The sequence below is a fragment of the Arachis stenosperma genome, chromosome 4 (assembly GCF_014773155.1).
Source record: "Arachis stenosperma cultivar V10309 chromosome 4, arast.V10309.gnm1.PFL2, whole genome shotgun sequence".
Taxonomy (NCBI): domain Eukaryota; kingdom Viridiplantae; phylum Streptophyta; class Magnoliopsida; order Fabales; family Fabaceae; genus Arachis; species Arachis stenosperma.
In genome coordinates this window covers 1,450,007-1,475,827 of record NC_080380.1, presented here as the reverse complement: position 1 = coordinate 1,475,827, position 25,821 = coordinate 1,450,007, and the positions used below count along the sequence as shown (strand labels likewise).

Sequence of the window (25,821 nt, the reverse complement as noted above, 5' to 3'; positions counted from 1 at the left end):
TTGCCTTATTTGGCATCGTTGGACGAGTTAGGGAGATATAGCTGGGGTTCGGCGGCACTAGCCTGGTTGTATAGATGTCTCTGTCGTGGGACAAACAGAAATGTCGTTAACTTGGCCAGGCCGCTACAGCTTCTACAGTCTTGGATTTTCTGAAGGTTTTCCACTTTGAGGGTTTCCGCTTGCATCCAGGTACCGTTTAATATTTTTGGTTTTATAACTTGTTCAAGAAGCTATTTACTTCTTTGTTAGGAAATCATTTCAATTATTATTGTAGGTGGGCTTCATATTTACCTAGAAACGATGCAGTGGGTCAAAGAGTCCTGTCTGCACGACTTATGTTGGATCGATTGCGTGTCCACGATGTGAGTCATTTAGTCTTTGCTCTTAGTTGGAATAGTTTAGATTTTATTTTATGTTTTGACATAACTTTCCTTTTTTGACACAGTTTGTGTGGGAACCTTATTCCTTTGCCGAGGTTGCTGCTATTATTCATCCGGAGATACTAGTTGACCAGTACCGTATGTTATGGACGTCCATCACTAGCCTGATATATTTTGCTACGATTGAGTGGTATCAGGTGGATAGGGTGCTTCCTCAGTTCGGCGGTGTTCAGCATCTTCCTCAACCAGCTCTAAACATAGATTGGTTACATGCCAAGGATGGCAGGGATGGAGACAGATGGTTCCCTAGATATTATCAGGAGTGGCATCAGCATTGGGAGAACCGGCTTTATTCAGTCATACTGGTCGAGCGAGCCGTTGACCCCGGTCATCAGCTGAGTACTTGGACTGGTGGTGCCGTGTGGCCCACAGATTCCTATCCCCAGATGTTGCATTTCAGGATCTGAGGCCGATTATTTAGACTGAGGAGGCTCTTCACAAAGGGTCGTCCCAGGCCCCCAGGGTGCAGGTTTACGACAGACCAGATAATAGGCGTGTCGATCGGTGTCGCCGTATAGGCACCCGTACCACGGATCGAGATTGGCGATGGCTGGACTATCGTTTGGATGAGGACCAACCAGTTGCTGATGATGGAGATGTGGTCGATTATCATGTTCCTCGTCGTAGAGCCAGACAACAGCCTGATAGGGATGGTTGTGCACGGGCACGAGGTCGAGGACCTTCTGTTGTGGACGAGGGTACTCAGCACGGTGTTCGTGATGATGTCGGTGGTTCTGCTACAGGGATGGATCAGCCCACCTACGACGTGGGCAGTAGCTCTCAGATGTTTGGGAGTTTCGAGCCACATGCATTTGCTGAGTTTACAACCGCTGCTGTCGGGATGGACATAGATGATCCTGTTAGTCAGTCAGAGTTCTTTAGGGATATAGCAGACATGCTCAAGGATGACGATGCCACCCACCGTCCGCCTGTTCACCCCGAGCCTCCAAGTTTAAAGTCGAGAAGTGTGGAGGGTACTGCTGAGTGCCAGAACTTGAAGGCCCATGCTGTGTAGGTGGATTGGCAGCTGTGTCATCATCGCTGTCCCCAATGATATCTACAGGCTCCTGGTCAGACTCATCGTCATACATTACATTCTCTACTCGATCAGGTTCCTCAAACCCTTGCACATCAGGAATCAAGCCACCACCGGTGCCCACCTCATATGCCTGCCCACGGACCCCTGGATTCTACAAAGGTGCAGAACCAACAGCCTCCGTTCGATCTAAATCAGCCGCGAATGATGGGGATGCAACCAGCGGAACGGATGGTGCTATCACAGGCATCGAACAAGACGCACCTCCCACGCCAGTTGAGTTATGAATTGGAGCTGATGCCCCAGAACTATCCACCCCAACATCCAACTTTGCGAATAACTCGTGTATTCTGACCTCTGAAAAACTTCTGACACAATGGAACAGAACCTTAATGTCTTCATCAGTCGCTAGCACGAAGGTATCATACTGAACCCGGGTCGAGACAACTACGATGGGAATCTTGTAGAATAACTTCTTCACCTACTTGCTACCAGAAACCCCAACCTTCTGCAATATGCTGTTCTTTAGATCTGACAAAGTGCTTGATGAACTGATGAAAACACTCATCGGTTCTCTGTCAGTGAACTTCACACCATATCTTTTGCTTTTTTGAATTTTTCCAGAGCAATGCACTAGGACAAGAACACTCTCTTCTTCACTTGCCATTATGATAATGATCTCTCTTATGCAGCTTGAATCTCACCCACATATATATAAATCTTCACTCCTCATAAACCGTTGAAGGCTACAAGGGTTTATGCCAATTGCAATTCCTTCATAAACCGTTACTAGTAGCAAGGTTTTATGAAGATTTTCTTGCATTCATAAACCATGGTAGCCAACCACGGTTTATGGTCATTTCATTCCAACACGTAAACTCTCCCTGCCAGCCACGGTTTATGTACAATTCAGAAATCGTGGTTGGCTCCCACGGTTTACATAATAATGTATTTTGCACATGCACGTAACAATTTTCTGTTTTATGTATTTGGGTAAAGAATTATGTGGTTTTATTTAATAATGTATTTCGTATTTTATAAAATTTATTTTATTATATTACTAAAAATAATAAAAGTTTGATTATTTGTCTATTATAAATTTAATTATTTTATTTTGGCAAATTTAATTATTTGGTAGTTTAATATTTTTAGTTGAAAAATATGTAAATCAATATGGAAAAGTATGAGAAGCCAATGGAATATTTATACAATGTGTACAATGGAGGTTTATGGAGTATTAGAGATATAATCATTAGTGTTACCTTTTCCTATCAGCTGAAGCTTTTGGGATGAGTGGTATCATGACATGGTATTAGAGTGCTAGATCTGAAAGGTCAAGAGTTCGATCCTTGGTGAATCCTAACCCATTGTACACATTGTACAAATAGTCCATTGTCTCTCTAGCGGGATCCAATCAATATATATAAAAAGGAATGTTAAAAAATCAGTGTTATTAGATTATTATATTAAATAAATTAGACTGTTAACTAAAAGTACAGTTATGCTGGTCCTTAAACTTTTTTCATATTTTTATAAATATATAGTAATTGATTGTTAATGTCTATGTAATATTTTTTATTAATCAAATATTTTTATGATAATTCTAAAAAATACAGATATCATTTATTATCATGATCGTATGTGTTTTTTGTTTTTACTAATAATATATTTAAGGAGATTAAGGCCCAATTTAAGTAAATAACTTAATTAAGTTTCTTTTAAAAAAAGAGTTTAAACAATAAATATTTATATTAAAAATAGTTTATAAATAAATTATTTTATATTTGAATTTTTAATTTTAAAAATATTTATTTTAAAAGAAAAATAATAAAAAAATATTATAAAAAATTATTTTTTAATTTTTTTATAAATATTTAAATAATTTTTTAAAATATTATAATTTAATTTTAAAAATTATATCAAATATTAATATTATAATTTTTTATAAATTAAAAATTAAAAAAATTGCTTATAAATCTATTTAAAGTGGCTATAAGAACTTTTAGTATTTAAGTTTTAAGTTTTGGTTTGCCTTTTTTTTTATTGATAAAGGCCTTGACATACATCAAGCCTTTTTTTTCTGCGGTGCTTGCCTTTTTGCCTTTCACAACATTCATGAGTTGGATAGATCCAACACACTCATTTACTTGAGTTTGGACTTCTCATACATCGGTGATAGATGCCAAAATTCCTAACTTGGGACAGTCCTTCATTTGGTGTGGTCCCTTGCACACGAAGCATCCTTTTTTGGGCACAAAAGCCTTTTTTCTTTTCCTCGTACTATTTCTTTGAAGAGTATTTTCCTTCCTTCTTGGTTGAGAAACTCTTCCCCTTGTCTCCCCCACCTTTAGTAGAACTAGACTTGGAGAAAAACTTTAGTTTAGAGTCTTCCCTATGATACTCATCAATGAGTGATTCGGCCACCACGATAACCTCATCGACATCCTTAATATTCCTTCTTTGTAGTTCTTGCTTTGTCTAAGGTTGGAGTCCATCAATGAAGAAGAACAATGTATCCTCTGATGCTAAGTTGGGGATTTGAAGCGTGAGAGTAGTGAACTCCTTTACATAATCGCTAATCGTACTCTTCTGCTTCAACTCCCTCAACTTCTTCCTTGCTTCGTACACCACATTCTCAGGGAAGAATTGTCTTTTCAACTCCTTTTTGAAATCTTTCCATGTAGTTATCTTGCAAGTACCCTTCTCCATATCTACACATTTTCTCCTCCACCACAAAGTAGCATTATCAGAAAGGTAGAGAGTTACAGTGCGTACCTTTATTGCTTCTTCGACCACCCCTTGGCCTTCAAAGTACCTCTCCATTTGCCATAGGAAGTTCTGCACCTCTCGAGCGTCCCTCACGTCCTTGAACTCCTTTGGCTCTGGAAGATCAATCTTTGTTGTTTCTCTTATAATGGTTGGTCGAGATTTTGCCTCCTCGAACCAAACTTGAACTTCCTCAAATAGCTTCAAAGAATTCCCAAGCTTCTCTTCGATTTGGAGCATGCTTTCTCTAAAAGCATCTAGTTCTCCTAATACGTGAGTCTCGAGGGTCTCCTTATCATGTTCTATCGTTTGGAAGCGCTCATCCATAGAGACTCAACATGCTCCATGGTTACACTAGAAGCCATACCCACAAACCACTTGTACTCCCTCTCAAACTTTGCTCTGATGCTAAAATTGTCACGGTCTTGAACACACTCCAACGCTACCGTGCCGGCACTCGGACTTACTCAACCTCTTAAGTTAAGACCAAGTCAGCCTAACCCTCAATACTTAGCAAGAAAGTTAAGAACACAAGAGAACACAAGAGAAAGAAAGCTTTGGTGGAAAGAACACTCTATTACTCAAGTGTTTATTACAAGTGACTCACACTAACTCTCAACTCCTATTTATAGCCATTCATCTCCTTAATGGATGCTTAGGATTAAATCTAATCAACGGTTCAGATTAATTATCTATAACCTTAATTACAAATATCTACCCTACCACAACTTTCTAAATACTTCTAAATTATTTCATACTACTCTTCATACCTCTATATACATCCATACTCTTCTAGAATATTCTATGACCTTCTAGAGTCTTCTAGAACCTTCTAGAGTATTATGCGATCTTTTAGGACATTCTAGAACGTTCCGAAACCATCTAGAGCATTCTTAAACATTCCAGAAAATTATACAAATACGGTTAAATTTAACTTTCTAAAATTTACCGTAATATCATACTGTATTTCTGTATTTCTATATTCAATTAAATATTTTTTTTTAAATTTAGCTTTGCCATGCTTAATAAATTTTACCAATTATGCATTTCTTGAAATTGGTATGTCATTGTAAATTTTAAATAGTGTCCTTTATATTTATGTACATAAAAAATACATAAAGAGTACACCTTAGTTATAAGTTATATACTCCTTGTGTACTTTTAAAACAAAATTAATTCAAATTGAGCCTACATCATTACTAATGAAAAATAATCTAAATAACAAACATATCTGTATAAGATAATCCTCTCAGTCGCGATGCTTCTTGATTTTCAAATTTAACTGCGAAGCAATAACACTGCTCTTCCTCCTCTCTTGTACGTTATAATCACAAAATAGCTAGACTTTGAACGTTGCCTCCTACAGCTCCAGCATTGCCAACAACTTTAATCTGGATCTTGCACCGCCTCCAGCTCCTAGTTCTTGCGCTACCAACAGCTCTAATCTGGATCTTACACAAGAGAGGATTTAGGATATTAATAACAATAAATTTACAGTATAACGACATGAGATAAAAAATTTAGTGTATGAATGGCTAATTGACAAAAAATAATTAAATATACGTTATTATTAATAAAAAATGATTTAAATAATAAGAGAATTTAGTGAGTAGAGAGAAAGAAAGAGAATTTTTGAAATGCATCAACCTATTTTCTTGACTTATATAGAATGCGAAGACCAATTTTTTTACTTGTAGATACAAGATTGACTATATAAATCTTTATGTATGAATAAAATGAAAAAATGACTATATATATATATATATATAGTGATTTCGAACAAATTCTCCTATAAATATACGTAAGTTAATATCTATGATATATTTGCTGATTATTGAAAAAATCTATTGTATTATCATAGTTAACACTAATTGAATTGCTATTAAAAATTAATTAAATAGTTGTTTAATGTGTGGCTTATTTGTTTATTTCATGTTAAATGGAGATAAATTTAAGATTCATCAATGGTAGTGGGGTGGGTTCCTAGCAATCACTAAACAAAAATAAACACGAATACATGCAAAGGAACGAGAAAAACAAATTGGGACTACATAGATTTATTTAAAATAGATTTGAAAAATTATTGTGTAGTGTTGTGATATATGGTAAAAAAAAAAACGATTACATATTATTCGATTTGGTAAAAGTAGAGCTGTTTGGTTTCTACTTCGATAGAATATATAATAAGTTGCAATTAGATTTTAGATAAGTTATCTATAATATAATCTTTTCGTTTTGTTTTTGATTTTTTTATACGTCTTTTTAGTTTTTTTTTTTTTTTTTTACTTGGAATCAATTAATAAATTAAGTGGCTTGGTAAAAAATTAAGACTTTTTAAAAAACTCTTGTAATTTATAAAAATAGTTTTATTAGGATGGAATGATTTGATTTTTAAAATTCAAGTTAATAGATGATTAGTATTTGTTATGGTAACACAGTTAAATTCCTCCAATAACTATTAAACAAGTTATAAAGGATAACTTATTTTTCATTTATAAAAACATTGATTAAGGCTAAAATGATTTTAAAATTTATTTGATATAATCTAATTTCTCTTCCTTGTAATTCTAATCTGAAACATATCAAAAGAGTGTGTCCTAATTGCTCGTACTAGGGATAATAAACATCTTCTTAAAAGTTTAAATTGATTTTGGAGTTCATCGATGATCGAACTCTTAACCTTTCGGATCTAGCGCTCTAATACTATTACATAATACCACTCATTCCAAAATGTTCAGCTGATAAAAAAAGATAACACTAATGATTATATCTCTAATACTCCATAAATCTCCATTGTACATATTATACAAATATTCCATTGGCTACATTGACTCCTCATATTTTCTTTAAAAGATATTTTAATTAAATAGATTAAAATATATGTTATTTTAGTCTTGTAGTAGAGTAGAGTATATATTTTGAAAATAGAGAGAACAGAGAAAAAATAAAATGTCATTTTGTCAAATCTTAATCTCTTAATCATCCAATATCATAATAAATTAAATGAAATAATTATTCTCTTAAATAAATTAAATGAAATAATCTATTTCTCTTAATCTCTCAAAAGAAAAATAAAAACTGAACAACTACATAAAATATTTTATAGTTAAATGTCAATTCTAAGTTCTTCTTTATTATTGATTGTATGTAGACATATTATTGTTTTAAAAAGATAACAAATGAAAACAATGCAATTATATATATATATTATATATTATATATATATATAATATATATAATATATATATATATATATATAAGGAGTATATAAGAAATAAACATAACGAAAGAGCTAAAAACGTAGAATTACACCAACAAAACATATTTATATAGCTCTTCAAAAATTAAGAGCAAACCATTCTTCATAACCAAATTATTTTAAACATTTAAACTTCCTCCAAATTATTTTAATCAAATCAAGGCGTTCATTCATTTTATTTTTATATGTTTTAATGGCAATGGTTATCAATGCCTAGATAATCGCAATAATTTTTCATCTTACCACTACATTTATCAAAATAATTAATAAAATTTTTAAATAAATAAGTTTTTTTCACATGATATTTTCAAATGAAATATAATATTTTCATACAAGTAATCAGACATAAAAATTACAACTATTTTAAGTGATATAGAGTTGGTAATAAATTTGTGCTGGCAGATCTAGAAAGCAAAGAATGAATTAGTCTTTAATAAAAGACAGAAAACGTCTTGAATATGTGTTGAAATAGCTCGTCAATTCATACAGAAGAAATGAAAAAGATGAACTGAACATGGAATTCTTTGCGAGAAAAAAAGAACAGAACTTTTAATATTGAGAAATTAAGAAAATTACTTATTCAATTACATCATAATTCTTGTTAAATCTTTTTTAAATTTGTTTCCTGTGTGTAATTCCTAGCGGACCCTTCATATCATTTCATTACATTAATGAAATATTTTCTTTGTGAAAAAGAAAATGAAACATTTTGACCTTGGAGGATATAATCCACCGTATTCGATATAGTTCGGTTGTAACTACGGATTTATATATATTCATGTTTGATCATGATAACGTTAAATTTTTTATTTTTATATCATTACTACAATTATAACTGATTAAAAATAACCGATGAAAAGAAAAAGAAGTATATGTGAATTTTCAATTATATTTTAATCTTCATTAAAATACATACTAACTTGAACTAATTTGAGTGTCGGAATATTTTTGTCAAGTATCTTATTTATTATGTTTTTTGAAGTATCCAAATAATACACAAAAATTGATAAATAAAAAATTTATCGTATAAAATGAGCCATATCTCAAAATCCACTGTACAAAAACAATATTAATTTCTTATAATAGAAATCCTATTTATTACAAAATTCATGTTAATTATAGTCTTAGAAGAAGAGATAACATCCACCGTACCTATGATTTAATTTTCTCGTCTTTAAGTCTCGTTGTTATAACTATTTATTTTCACTTCTTTGAGCTTTATTGCGTTGACTAACATGTTTGGTCAGTTTAGAAGTCACACATGATGATCAAGGAACTTCACAAATCAATTCTAAATGAAACAATAATGTGAAAGGGTAAAAAGGGTTTCAACATTTGGTCATCATTGGTTTGTTAGAAAATAATTGTGTTGATATTGGATTTTGTTACGGGCTAATACAGTTCAGTCCAATTATTTGACGGGTCGAAAACACCGCCTTCGACTCAAGTCCCAAATCATTTCTCACAATAGGGAGAACCCGACGGGTCGGTCTCTCGCACCCGACCCAAAGCACGCACAACTCAAGTCACCACGCTCAGTAATCAGTCGGGTCGGTATCTTCAGGGCAGCACTCGAAGCTTCGACTCAGTAACTGGAACGACCTACTCCTCTTTCACATGGACTAGGACAGCTTATAGAAATTTTCTGACTAGTGGGTTAGATCACCTCGAGACCCATCAAGTACAGTATATAAGAAAAGAGATCAGTTTTTTCCTCAAGTTACGTAACATCTTACTTAATTTGACTATCACCTCGTATGGACACTGACTTGATTGTCGAAGTGTTCTTACAGGTGGCCACCTCTGTCCACACCACCTCTGGCGTCGTCAGCTCTCAGTTCGCATCACTACACCCGCTCCAAATTGGTCCAAGGCCTCACCCGACACCCGCTCATCCTCTCATCACCACTCGATCCGTCGAGCATCCGAGATCTCTTAGGTTACGAACAGATTTATTACCAAAGTGTTGAGATATTTAAATGAATAATAAAAAGAAAGAAAGAAAGAAAGAAAATCACCATAGTAGAATCTAAAGGAAGATCATTTCAAACATATAAAAGAGAGAGTGTGTGTGTGTGTTTGAATTGATGAATTATATGAGAAATTGAGTTTGTATAAATTAAACAACTCTTACTTGATCAACATTTCGCGGTGGACATGCAAAACAATAAAAAGAAAAAAAAGAATAGAGAGAAAAAATGGCAAAGAAAATGATTGCATGAAGTATGATGGAGAGTAAACTAGTTTTCATGTTGACAAGTTGGAAGACATTGCCATTCCCTGCTGGTAATTGAAAAATGAAGCCCGGACTTAGTAACACAAAAAGTACCACACCTACCACAACTTGACTCCACCAACATCCCATTATCATCAATAATTCCTTATTCTTTCAACACCCACACTTATATAAACCCTAAATCATCAAATTCGTCACTCGTTCTCTAGATTAGTTCTCGAAAGATTTTTTAATCAAATTCGTCTTTTAAAGATTTTAAGTTAGTTATATTAGTTCTTTTGTCATTTCTGTTATTTACGACGACATTGAAATTTATTGATGTAACACATTAAGTGATAATATACTAACCACTATACATACTACGTGACAATTTTAATTAGTTGCTAATATGATAAATTTATGAAATTAGATTAAATCAATCTCAAATTGAAGAGAACTTTGAGGTATTAAAATTTATCAATTTATTTAAAATTAATTTGATCTAATTTCATAAATTTATTATGTTATTACTCAATTAAAATCGATAAATATGTACTGTATGTCACTTAACGTGTCATATAAGCAAATTCTAATGTCATCGTCAATGAAAGTGACAAAAGGAAATCAATTTAAAATTATGCAAAGATGAAAATTAGCTTATTTAACGGCTATTAACCCTACGGATAAATTTTATAAAACATCACAAAATATCCGACATTATATATACTCTTAGAAAGTGGTTTAAATATTGGACTTTGATGCGATTTTTTTAAGTATAATTAATAAAATAAAATATTTTTATCTTTAAAATTTAGTAATTTTATGTCAAATAATTTTTTATTTATTTTTTTTGTCAATAATAAAAAATATTTTAAAAAGATAAAATAATTTAGAAATTTTACATTTTGGTTAAATCTAATTTTTTGTATGTACTTTTTGAATAATTATTTAAATATTTTTATAAAATATTAGATTAAATATATCTATATATAAATAATTCGTGAAATATAAAAATTATTTATCACTTATAAAAGATAATATTTTTAAATTATTTTTATTGTATTTTGAAAATATTTTTATCATATTTTATAATATTTAAAAAAATATTTTTATCGCTATGAGAAGTGAGGTATTTTGTCGACATATTCAAAAATTGTTGACGATTTTACCCTTTGTTTTTATTTGTAGGCATGTCACATTTGCATAGTGACCTTATTAAAATAACCATTATGCAACTTATTATTTTAAATCTATGAAATGACCTTTCACTAAAACTAATTTTACTTATGAGATTAGATAAGTCCATCTTGTTGAATTAATAATTAGTTAATTACTGAAACATATATAGTTGACAATGAATAAATGTTAGGTTAATATTGATGAGCATTATTTGAGTTCCACAATGAGTCGTTTATTAATTTTCCACACAATGGTTATTCTATATTTATATTTCATGCCTTTCTGATGTTGATAAAAGATGAATAATAATAAATTATTATTATCATATAGGGTTAATTAGTGATAAATTCCTCAACAATGTATATTGATTAAATAAAATGATTTGCGAGTACTATGCCCTTTAAATTATTTAAATGCATCGTCATTGTTAATATTTTTTAATGTAATATATGATCACTCTTCACATATTTTTAAATTGTGAGACAAATTAGCTTCTAAACTCATAAAAAGGGACATTTTAGTTCTTATTTTAAACTGCCAAAATTTACAATAACAAATATTACAGATTAAAGTAATAATCACACAAAACAAGTTTAATTTGGAAACCAATTTTAAAGTTTTACTAAAAGAAAAATAATAAGAGGCTAAATAAAACCCAACACTGGCTAAATAAAACTGTCTAATTTTATTTCATTACATTTTAATGGTGATAAGACTGTGTCAGACCCTAAAATTATTGATGTGTAATTTAATTTTAGATTTTCAAGACAGTAATGTCTTATTGCTTATTCAAAGGGTAAACTACACAAACCGCTTCCCATTTTTGAAAACGCGGATAAAAAATTATTTTTGTTAACCATAGAAAAAAATTCTTAAAATAATTTAAAACACGATAAAAATATCCAATATTAATTATTTATTCTCAAAATACTTTTTAAAAATTAAATTTTAATGCGATTTTTTTAAGCATAAAAAAATAAAATATTTTTATTTTTAAAATTTAATAATTTTACGTTTAACAGAATTTTTTTGGTAATATTTTTTAGTCAATATTAAAAAATACTTTTAAAATATAAAAAAATATATAGAGGTCAATTTCTTAGTCAGATTTTTGTATATATTTTTAAATATTTATCTAAATATTTTTATAAAATTTTAAATTAAATATATAAGCGGTTTGTCAAATATAAAAATTATTTATCGCTTATAAAATATAATATTTTTTTATTATTTTTATCATATTTCAAAGATATTTTTATCGCTATTAAAAGAAGAATATTTTTGTTTGTGTATTAAAAAATCAGGAACAATTTTAACAGTTTACACTTATTCAAAAACTCAATAAAATACTTTTTTCATTTTTACTTTTTTTTTTTATTTCTTTCTATTTTTCTGTCCATCCTATAAGAAACGAGGTGATTAATTTCGACGGAAAAAAAGTGTTAATATGTCTTTAGCTTGCCTCAATATTAACAAAAAAATAAATAAATAAGAGTTTTATTAACAAATTTATTTTTGTTTATTTGTTATTTCTTTAGCTTGACATCAAACAAATTTATTTTTGTTTTTAAATATTTTAATTAATTATCCTGTTAGTCTTTATAATTTCATCAAATTTGTAATTAAGTCTCTATATTTTTTTAATTAAATCTCTACACTGTTTCTAATTTTGTAATTAGGTCATTTTCGTGTCAAAAATATTAAAATTAACGGAATATTCCTTCTAAAAAATATGTGGTCAAAGATCTAATTAGGTTCTTAATTGTGATACCTTCAATTTATAAAAAAAATATTTTTTTTAATTGTGATATCTTTTATATTGACAAAGACCTAACTACAAAATTAAAAATCATGTAGAATCTAATTAAAAATATATATATATATATATATATATAATATATATATATATAAAGACTTAATGATAAATTTAATAAAATTATATAAACCAACAAAATAATTAAATTTTTTAAATAAGCATTAAGCATTATATAGATGTGTACCTTTATTAGCAAATTAAAACTCCAAGAAAATAATAAATAAAAAATAAAATTTGACTTTAGTGGTCGCCTTAGCATAATAACTTAGGTACCATGACTGCTGACAATTAATTAACGACATACCACATCATTAGTAAAATTAATTAAGCACCATTTGTTGAGTTAATATGATTGGACCAAATTCATTTTGTGTCATGTTTAATTTGTATGACTGAATATTGAAATATACCCAGACAGAAGAAACTGCTAGCTACTATATTTTATCAATAATTGATCAAAATTAAACAAGTTATTGCAAAAGAAATTTGGTGAGTGCATGCATGCAAGAGTTAAAACAAAGAATTCAACTTTTTTTTTTAAATGAATGGTATAGTATATTTATTCAAATGTACACTTAATCAGTTATGCATGATTCAATAATAATTAGTAATTGAAACTATATTTAAAGAGAAATCTATCTAGATTATTAGTACATGATATATTATCTTATGGAAACTTTTACAACTTGGTAGTATTTCTTTCTTCTTTTGTTTGTATATATTAAATCTGTTTAGGAAATGAATTCTCTGGAAGTTTTGTTTTAGACTTTAATCGATTCAAATCGGATTAGTCTAATTTCAATAATTTAATTATGAGATAAGAAAAAAAAAACATAAACGGAGCCTAATAATAATAGGAGAATGCTCTCGTAAAGACACGTAAAACGTCTTTTTATAAAGACGCTTACGTGTTGCATTATTATTGAACGTATTAATGAATTGGTTATTTTTTAATTTCTTAACAAATGAGAGTAAAACCGATTTTTTTATAACAATAATAATAAATTCAAATTTTTTTAGGGATCTAATTATATTTTTAAATTTTTAGCAATTTAAATGTTCGCAAAACAAAAAGTCAAAGATATATTTGTCTTTTTATAAAAAAATTTAAAGATATTTGGTTTAGATTGTGTAATTCGATTGGATTAAATCGAGTCTAATAATTATAATGCAGACACTTTAGTTTATTATTATTGCTATAATAAACTGATTTTATTCTGATTTATATTATTAATCGGTTTAATAAATATGTCAAATAATAACATGACACATATAAATGTCTTTAAAAAAAGATATTTTGAATGTCTTTATTAAAGTGATCTCCATAATAATAAGCGTAAGAAAATAATTACAAGAAATGGAAGATATATATCTCAAGAATAATGCACGTACGTTACAACAACAACAACAACAATAATAATAATAATAATAATAATAATAATTAATTACTACTAGATTAATACATTCACTCCTGAAATAAGAAAACCGAATACATGGTAATTCACTAGACCAAACTCAAATTAAACTCCAGGAAAAAAACAAGAATAAACACTTAATAATAAGTGAAAACTTAGTTGCAGTCGACTAAATGTAAAGTTGATATCTGAGAGCTGTTAGATGAAAATTTAGTCAAATTAGTCAAATCATCTCTCAGATATCAACTTCACATGAAATCGACTGCATCTGAATTTTTACCTTAATAATATTAAAAAGAAAACAACATTAAACCAACCACAATTATTATTATATGGTCGGAAATAAAATGAATTCCTCTGAAAGAATGAAATAAAAATATTAAAATAGCCAATAATTTTCAGCCGGTGTAGAGATGGACTCTAATGGCGATGAGGAAAACACAAACGAGACCAAAGAAGAGAAGAGAATGAATGAGAATGGAAGCAGCACTTGTTTGAAAGTTACCAAATTCAACACACCTTGATCTTCCAGGCACCTGAAACAACAACCCTGGTGTTAATAACACAAACAGCACCACCGACACTAGCACTGGTCCCCAGTTCAACATTCTTAATTAATAATTAATAATTAATAATCTTCCTCAAATTCAATTCCTATGATTGCTGTATTGATTATTATTAGTGACCACCCCAATGACACTATTTATATAGACATCTTTAATTCATTTTTGGTTCTCAATTATCTTACCTTATTTTAATTACATATAGAACTTTACACTATTGTTATTTATTTATTTTTTCCTGCTGTTGGGTGACTTGAGTTTAAGCATATTCTAACTGTGAAGCAAGTATTGGGGCCTCAATAGAATATATTAATATATGATTTGATAAATTGCATCTTTAATATATATGAAAATAAATAAAGAATGAATATAGATTAATATAACACTAATTTCTGTTAAAAAAAATAATATCACCTGAATAAATAAAGAGAAATAATTTTATTCGAATAACTTGCAATAATTTGTTGTAAATAAAATAGTATTTTGGGCAAGTTGGGTGAGACTTAGAAGATTAAGCTACTGTGGATTCACTGATGCATGCACGTGTGTGTGTATGTTTGATTTAGATTTGGATTAAGAATAACTTGCTTGAGGGTATTAACCATGTTCTTGAGCTTTAACCACCGCCGCTTATATATGTCACTTTGAAGCAAGGAATTTATAGTCATCACTACTTATTGTTATTTTGGTTAGCTTAAGTATATCCTAAAAATATTAGTCAAAAATATAAAGGTAAAAAAATTTTGTTACAGAAAATATAGAAAGACAATGAGTTTAATTAGTGAACAATAGAGTGAAAAAAAAATTAAAATCAAATGATAATTAATTTAATTTATTTTTAATAATTTTTTATTTTGAATTTTAAAAAAATAAGGATTTTTAACAGGGACAATTACGTATCTCTCTTTCTCTACATGTGAGAGATCAATGCTTTGGAGTTTTTCTCTCTGCCATTCTCTTCCTATCTCGTCGGTCCGTCACCACTAGGAACACCAACTGCCGCCCAGAACACTAGCCGACGCAGCCCTGTCCACCGCGAACATCTAAGCACCCTTTTGCGCACGTTGCATCATTCACGCAGCCTCTCGTCGGTCGTGTAGCCCCCCGGTGGGTTTCACCGTTTCAGCGTCTTCATCCGTGACATACAAGAGACAGATAGTTTTTTTAGTGAGTAATTGGATAATTATTTTTTGTTTGTAAAAGTCGAATGTTCATCTCTATACGTAGTCGGATGGTTATTATTATTAGTTATGCAGATATTTGTTTTTTGTCACGAATGCGACGGACTGAGAAGCTAGGGCGGTGGTAGCAGGACGCGACCCACAGACTGTGTACCGGCGCAGGAGAGAGCGGCAAGCTAGGCACCAGGGACACGCAATCGAAACAAAGGCTTGCCTCAACACGGACTGCCGGCGGATGACACAGAGACCCACGCCAGGAAGGAGACGTCCGTTCGACCTGTTGGCTGCCAGCGATGGAGATGGACGTGCGCGAGAGAGGCGGGTGGACTGGGGCTGAAGCTGAAAACGCCGCTGAGAATTAGATGGTCGGTGAAGAACGTCGGAGGTGACTGCTGTCTGGGGAGGAAAAAGGATTTGGGAGTGAAAACGGTTTGTAATTAGAGTTTGGATGGTTGTTTTTTGTGAAATAACTGAACGGGAGTTTTTGAATTTAAGGTAATTTGTAAAATGGTGTTCACTTTTTACTTCTATTAGGCCAAATAACTAGTCCATTGTTCATATTGTCAAGATTTTTCATTATCTCTCTAGCAAAGTTCATTTTATTATTATTATTATTATTATTATTATTATTAACTTGTAACATGCATGACAATGCAACTATTGGAGAGAGTATAATTTGGAGAAAATGGAGTCTTTTAATTTTTTCGTTTTTCTTTTTATGATTCTAAAATTATTTCTCGTATTAGTTAAATCTCATGAAATAAATATAGTAAGTAACTATCAAATAGATATTAGTGAACAAATATATAAACAAAAGTCTAAATATGAAAAGTAAAATTAAAAAAAGAAAAAAGCACTAAATTTGTCACATATATTGCAAATTTCGATAAATATAAAAAATAGTATATATATATTGGGAGGAATAGCTGTACGGAAAAAGGTTAAGCTGTATTAACAGGGAGCTATTAAAATAAAAATGTTTAAAATATCTTTTTTTTATATTTATATAGATATTATAGTTTTTTTTATAAATAATAATAATAAAAATATTTTAGTCATTTTTATAATAAGAGTATTGTAGTTACTTTTTATAAATAATAAATTAATTTAGACTAATTCAAAATTTAATTCACTATTTTTTTGATCAAATTAATTTGTCTAACCTAATTTTGATAAAAATAATACGATTTAATTAATTATATATATTAAATTTTAATTAATAAAAAATATTTAAAAAATATTTTAAACGCCTTTATCAAAATAATTCCCATATTAATAAGTACAACTTGTTTATTTTCACTAACATAGATCTATAAATACTTAGATATCCTTTTTGTATCAATAATACAGATGTATCACACTTTTAATATTGAGATAACACACTATTCATCTTATTCAGTTCTCAAACTCTATCCTCTCATTCTCTCTTCTCTTCGCAAACCCTATTACGAGCCTTTTTTTAAAAGTATTCTATTTTTCAAAAGCTATAAATATAAATATATAATTTTTTTATTTATCAAACACAAAAAAATATATATTTTTAAAAAATATAAACATTTTTTTTTTAAATTTACCAAATCAAACTTAAAAATATTAGTGATGTAGTGACCTAATGCTAAAATTTTGGGTTCAAAATATAAATACCACTCACATCTTTAAGTGAGGATTTCTATCTCGTACCACTAATTTTGAATTATTAAATTTATTTAAATATTTTTAATAATTTATTTTTAATATATATTTTTTAATTATTTCACATGATATATGTAGTAAAAAATTTACTCTTAATTTAAAAAGTATTTCTTTTTTTCATAACATTAACAATGTGCTGTTTCACTCGTCTCTAATTCTTTTTCTCTATGATTATGGTGTATTATTTTATAATATTAAATTTATAATCTTGAACAATATTTTATTTGTATATTATAATAATGTTTTCTAAATTTTTTTATTTTTTATTAAAATTTTTATATAAATTATTAATATAGAAAAATAAAAAATAGGATTCCTGCAAAAAATAGGATCTAAAAAAATAAAGATGAAAAACAATATTTTCTCACGACAAAAACTCAATTAGCAGAGTATATAATTGTAACATATTTATTAGTGTTAAAATTGTTATAATAATAAACAAAAAAAATCTCTTATTGATTTATAATTTAATTTGTAGCAAAATATTTTTTTGGTATTTATGGTAAAATAATTTTTTTTTTAGTTTTTTATAGTATTTTTAGTCTGATAGACTAAAAATTAATCCATTATAAATCGATTTTTTATTTAAGAATTTAGTATCTGTCAATAGATTGTTACATACACAAAATAAAATTCAATTTTTAACATTTATTTAAATATACTAGTGAATTAATTATTAGGCCAATCCAATTTAATTATAACAAAATAAAAAAATATTATATAAAAATAAACTTAATTCATGCCATTTGAACAAAATCACATGGGATGGGACCTACGATATCATTTTTGCGAAACAGAACAAGATATAACAGATAGATAAAAACATTAAAAATTTGACAAAAAGTCAGAGACACATGAAATGAAAAAGAGAGAAAAACAAAACAGAAAGAAAAAAAAAATGTATAAAAAGGAAGTGTACACACGAACTCTATGGAAGAAAAAAAAAACTCTATACTCTTTCCACTCATTGTTTCTTTTGTTTTTTAAATTATTTTATTTTATTTTATTAATTAAAGGCTTAGTGAATTGGTTTCTGAACCCACTAACAAAATAAAATAGTTTTCCACTAGACATGTGGCAATTTTAAATTTAGAACAAATGAATTAGTCATTAATAGGTGTGGCAACATGCACTCTGTCTGCGAGTACTTAACCCGATTCTACTCGATCGGATAAGATTATCAACCAAATTCGCAACAAGTAAGGTTCTTGTATAGGTTGGAGATAGAGTACGGGTTGAGTCTCAATCCTACCCAATCAACCCACATCTTATATATTTATATAAAAATATGTTTTAAATGATGTTAAACTAAAAACCTTTCACTAAATACAAAAGATATTTAATTACTAAAAAAAATCATTAATTAATAATTTAATAATATTTTTACCTAAAAATCAGTTATATGTTAAATTATCAACTTATATAATAAAATTACATCTTTTTTATAATTCACAGATAAAATCGAATATATTCGCAGATTAAAAATAAATAGAATTAGAATTGAGATATTCTCAATTTAAAAATAAAATTAAAATTAACCCTAAATCTTATCTTATCCTACCCATTATCACTCTTAACGACCCAAAAGTCCTAAACTATTTCCAAATGTTCTGGTTTTAAGACTTTCTATTTTCTAACTCCTCTATCTATCCCTCTTGAACTGGAATACAAGGTTTTGGTATTAATATCTAATACGATATTAGTTGTGCATTAATTTGTAGACTATTGTTGGGATACTGATTAAAAATTTACAAATGAAAATTATTTAAGCTTTTAATTTGGTCAACACAATTAAATCCACAAATAACGACGTAATTCTTTTAGTAATTATATAAAAAATTAACTATTAAATCAGCTATTTATATAAAAATATTGTAAATATAAAATATATATTAATAATTATTTAAATAATATATATTTATATATAACATAATTATTTAATCAATGATTATTTTCTGTGTGTACATAATTTTTTTTGTTATTTTAACCAATGGTTATTTACATAACACAAGTAATGAATATTCAGAACTTATTTCAAACAGTATAAATTAGATTTTTTGGTGTCACTACAAGATATTCTAATAGTAAAAAAATTGTAATTATAGTGATCATAATGGTAGTTATAATAATTTAAGAAAATAAAGTTAATTTTGAGTAAAAGACGAAAATAAAATAAAATAAAATATTTAAAACATTAAAGATAAAATTAAGACAGCCTAAAACAATATTTTTCTCTTTTTATTAACATTAAACGTTTGCAAAGGTAATTGATAAGATATAAACTTATTCCAGTTGTGAGCTTTAATTTATAAAATGTTACACTAAGAAAAGAAATCATCTAATAATGAAGTAAAAATTAGTTATAATTACATTTTTTTTTTAAAATCTAAATTTAGATAAATTTAATGCGGTCAAAAGAGGAGTGCTAAGGGGTTAATAATTTTGGTGTTTTGTAATCATCAATTGGCAATCAATAGTATTTTTAATGGTGTGAGATTAAATCTAATGGTACGAGATCATTCAATTATTTTATGATTAAATGTCGACTAACTTTTTAAAAAATTGCTGGCGCAAAAATTTCTCCTATCCAAAATCTTACTCAAATTAAAACATGCTTTCAAGTTATGTAAAAACTTATAAAAATTTAAGTATAGATTATCTATCAAAATGAATATTAAGTCAGAAGAAAAATTAAATTTAATAACTGTAGCAACTAATGTTGACTCTATTGATGAAGATGAAATGTAACCTCTTATTTTCAAATTTAAACCACCCTTAAAAGAAAACAGTTGCACACATTTTACACAAGTTGGATCTTTGTTCTTTAGTGTTGACTTATTGCATTCTATGCACAAAACACGCACGGATGTCACTACACTTGCGACAATGAATAAATAAATAAATAAATAAATAAATAAATAAATAATAGATGAAGAAGAGTTCAAGCTCACAACCACCAAAACTTTAACATATTCATAAAATTCATGTTTATATGGTAATTAATCTCGATTCTCATCGTGGAAAACACCGGAGGAAGAATAATTAAATTCGCAGTTTTTTACATAAATAAATAAAAAGTTATATATAGATTAGATTATGGTAAATGGATTCGTGTATATATTTTTTGGTAAAAACTCAAGTGAAGTCTGACTTCACGTAAAATTGATATTTACGAGTCGTTAGATAAAGATTTAGTCAAATCAATTAAATCATTTAACGACTCTCAGGTATCTACTTCACGTGAAGTCGACTGTACCTGAATTTCCACCGTAATTTTTACTTTCACAGTTTTGGATCACATCGATTTATCCTTAATATAAGGGATAAATTTCAAAAAATTGATTCTAAATCAGATGATGGTATATTTTTAGAATATTCATCACAAGCCTCTAAAACTTATATAATATACAATAAAAAGACTTTGTGTGTGAAACAAATCATCCACGTAAAGTTAAAAGAGCTGAGCAACGACACCTTAAAAAAAAATCTAAAAGAAATTAAAGACGATTTGAATAATCTCCGGATTTTAAACATGCACTTGGAAATAAGTCTTCACCTTTGAATCTATCACAATCAGTGCCTCAAATATATCAGAGGAAGAAAAGAATAAAGAAAAATTTGAGATGTAGAAATTACAAGAACATAGTTTTTTGACTTCAATAAAGACAAAAAAAATCCAAATTATGTGATAAAACTCACAAAACTGATGTATACGTTGATGACATTTTGTTAAAATTTTCTTAGAATTTTTTAGTTTTAAGACCATCTATGTTAAATTATTAAAAAAAATATTTGAATAAAAAAGCATACCTAAATTTATAAGTATGATTAAAAAAGCTAAGTTTGATTTTTTTTTTCTCAATTAAATAGGGCTGAAAACTCTTCTTATGGAGACAATTTTGATATGTTAGGGACCAAAACTCTAAACTGTTATTTATATTTGAGTGTGACATTCATTAAACTCTAAAATCTAAATAAAAATAGTATCGTTGGTTTTATTCTCATTTAATTCCAAATCAAAAAAATAATCATTTATTCTATTAGCATTTATAACACTAAATGAGATCATCTATATAAGTCATATAATATGAAATAGTTAATGCGTGCATCTGAATGCTATTTCTTTGATTACTTTAACAATCTGCTTCATCTCATATATCAGTTATGAAATTACCGCAATTTTTATCACATCAATGTTGCGACGAAACCATGATGATCACCATACTAATATAAATAAATCAAATTTGGATGAGAAAATTCAGAAATTACATGTGAAAATGATCTCATACATGCTTATTTTCAACTAGTCTAATTTTAATAAACTTTTTGAAATCGTGAGTCAGAGCGAAAACAAAACTTAATTCTTTATTTCTGCAAAAATATCTATATTTATAAATTTGTCTAAATAGTATGAGCATATAAATGCACACTGTCACTGCAACAATATATCATAAAATGATATGACACCCAAATGAATAGTATCTAGACGAAAGATCTTGGATGTTTGTTTCTTATTATAAACTAAATATACATGTATTTATGGAGTTTGTGCTAATTTGCTCATTAGACACTTAAACATTTTGAACTCTCGTATTTAATAACAATTTAAAATATTATACTACTAACACATTATCATAAAATAACTCAAGTGATCTTTCAAATATATTTTTATAATTTGTGACACGTGTTTGTAGCTACTTAATTAGATGCTTCAAAACGTGTTTTATATTCAAGTATGTTTTAGTGGAAAAAGTAATAAATATTTTTTCAACACTTTTTTAAAGAACTCTTCCAATAAGCATGTGAATATACCTGCAATAGATCATAATTACCTTGACGTCTAACAAAGTCAAAATTTGAATACTAAATGATCTATAACTTTAATTTCTGATTTCATATGTGTAAACATATAATATTTTGCTATAAAAAAATTTGTTTCTCTACTATTTAGTGATCCATTCTTAACTTACTCAAATATTTGCCAAAGATACCAATAAAGTATACAATAACTGTAAGTGTAGAAATTTGTTATCTCTCACACTACTGCGAAAGCATAATAAACTTTATGCACGTTTGAGCTTTATAACTTTTTTGAGACACCTAATGAAATTATATTTGTCTTCCATAGAGTTGAGTATATAACTTTATTTACAATTCTGCATGCCACTGATATACAATAATAGTTAAAATATACTTGCTTCCACTAAACTAAAATAAGTCATCAATTACATTTATCTCAAAAAATAATGAGAGAATAATTTGATGAAATATAAGTTACTAATGATGGAAATTTTTTTTAATTTAAAAAAATTCTATTTAACAAATAGACTAATATTAGTAGATATAACCTTAAAGCAAAATAATATATTCACACAAGTTACATATTATATGAATAAAATTCATATAATGGCGAGTCTATCATAAATACCTAGCACAACATTAATATTTAATCTTTAAATAAAAATATTCATTTGTAAATAGTATTTTTAATACAGTAATCAAACATTGATATAAATCTTGTCAAATAATAAGTCTATATTTGAATAAATTTATTATTCACATGAAACTAAATAAGTATTATATGTCTATTATCACAAATGCACATACAAAATTATTATTACATGTAAGTCTTTATTATTGATCAATTGTTTTTTTTTATTTAACATAAAAAATTGAATCCACAATAAAAGGATTCAAATAATAAAGAAGTCACAACAATTCTCTTATATAACAAAAAAAAATCATGAATTAATATTTATGTTATTGTGATTATAGTAAAATTTATTTATTTATTTTAACACAACAATATCTGAATTCATATTCGTATACATAAGGGACTTTCAATGAATATTTATACAGACAAAAAAAAACATATGAAGTAAATCCTTATATTATATGAAAAAAAATTTAATTCATGATGTTTCCAAAGAATAAAATTATTACCCTTTTTTATGATACCGCAAAAATTAATGTTACACAAGATAATACAAAAATATATACCAATTTTTAATGAAGTTATATTATATATATCAGTTATTAGTCTTTTATATGATAAAAAAATTTACCCGATGGATAAATAAATCATATACGCATTATTGATAACCTGTCATCTTGTATCTCATTATATTTATGGAATTATCCGTTATTCACAATGCATTATTATAGTTGATTCATACTAATAAATTTTATCCGAAAGATAATGAAAAAGAAAGAATTTTAATTAATTGAAAATCTAACTAAATCCATAAATACAAAGACACCAATCGTTTGAAAATAAATGATTCGTAAATCCAAAATTTACAACATCAAATATTAATTAAGATAAATTGAATATATCTCTCAATTATTTAATTATGGATGGCTTTGATATCATTTGTTGAAATTCTTATAGAATTTTTTAACCTCAAAATCATTTATATTAAATCATTAAAAAAAATACTTGAATGTGAAAGTGTATCTGAATTCCTAATTATAATTAGAAGAGTTTGATTTTTTTTATCTTCCTAAATCAAAGTCTTCTTTATCCTTAATAGGACTGAATTGTAATTTCTCTAATGAGAAAAGAATTATGAAGACGACTTTGCTATGTTGGAAACCAAAATTCCGAATTACCATTTATATTTGAGTGTGACTCCTATTAAACTCTAAAATCCAAATAAAAATAATATCTTTAATTTTATTCTCATTTAATTTTAAATCAAAAGTAATAATAACTTATTCTATTAGCATCTATAATAATAAATGAGATCACCTATATAAATTATATTATATAAAATAGTTAATATAATTATAATTAATTATATATATTATCCATAAATAAATTAAAAAATTATAATTTTCTAACAGACATCTTTTTAAAACAACTGAGAATTTTCTATGCACACACTTGTTGAACAGATGAAAGGTGTGTTCGAGAAGAGTATGATGGGAGAACTAAAGTTCTTTATTGAACTTCAGATCAGGTAAAGTAAGAAGGGCATCTACATCCATTAATTAGTCCTAGAATTACTAGAGCTTCTGAAGAAGTTTATATGAAAAATGCTAAATCCATAACAACTCTCATGCACTCATTGCAAATCTTCCATGTTGATGAGAATGGTAAAAGTACTTCTCAGACTAACTAACTGTAAATTTGGTATGAAGATCAATGTGTATGTGGGTATCTGATCAATATTTTAATCCAATCCTAAGCAGTAATCTTTCTATGTCTCTCCTATAGATATGTGTTATCAATAGATGTAAGAAGCAATGACAATAAATAGTCCCATAATTTTATAATATATAGGTGAATTATACGGTAAAAATGTAAGTTTATAAATCTTTTATTTTATAGGTTGAAAGAGAAATTGAAGAAGATAGAATTCACACTTTGAATAACAATAAAATAATAAAAAATAACTATAAAAAGAATTTATTTTCTCTCTCTATAAGCGTAACTTTTGCCATCTTGACAGAATTCAATAAAGAGAAAGTATAGGAAGCTAACACAGTATATATACAATGTGTATAATAGAGATTTAGAGATATTCAATTTAGTAGGATATCAGATATTTATTATTCTTAGTATTTAGATGGTTATTTTAGATAGTATGGATGTATTATGTTTGAAAAATTAGTAATATTTTACTTTAAATATTCATTTTTTAACTCATATTAGGCCAAATAAATAGTCAATTATATAGTATTTTACTCTGGATACTCCATTAGCTCCTTAGTGGAATTCTTTGATAAATAAAATATTTTTTCTAAAGAGAAAGTATAGGGAGTCAATACATGTGCCGTACAATGCGTATAATGGGAGTTAATTTGTGTGATCACTTTCAAGTATTTTAAATTAGATTTTCGATTCAGTAGGATATCAGATGTTTATTATCCCTTATACCCAGATGGTTATTCTTAATAGTATATATGAATGTATTGTGTTTGATAAATTAATAGTATTTTATCTTAAATATTTATTTTTCAATTCATATTGAATCAAATAAACAGCTTTATATAAATACTCTATTGCTCCCTAGTGAGATTTTTTTTAAAAAGTCCAAATACTCTCTGCTAGAGATAATAATAATAACAATAATAATAATAGTAATAATAATAATAATAATAATAATAAAAAAGTATTCAATTAAGGAGGGAGGGCCCATGGACATATATTCTCTCGGTGATTCGGTCGTTTTGTGCTGTTATGAGTTCACACGAAATTTCTTGGCTACTCAATTATATACTATCTCAATCGGTACTAAAATTCTTTGAATATTA

The 25,821-nt window shown here is 27.8% G+C and overlaps 1 protein-coding gene across 1 annotated transcript; it reads right to left on the bottom strand.

Annotated features, from left to right (window-relative positions):
* Positions 1-14,226: 14,226 nt before the first annotated feature.
* Positions 14,227-14,861, bottom strand: LOC130977055 (uncharacterized). Its single transcript, XM_057902054.1, has one exon. It carries the CDS (start codon positions 14,732-14,734, stop codon positions 14,525-14,527), a length of 210 nt encoding a protein of 69 aa, XP_057758037.1. The 5' UTR covers positions 14,735-14,861; the 3' UTR covers positions 14,227-14,524.
* Positions 14,862-25,821: the final 10,960 nt, after the last annotated feature.

Excerpts from the sequence above, each read along its gene's own strand:
- LOC130977055 (XM_057902054.1), bottom strand. The coding sequence starts at position 14,734 with ATGTTGAACTGGGGACCAGTGCTAGTGTCGGTGGTGCTGTTTGTGTTA.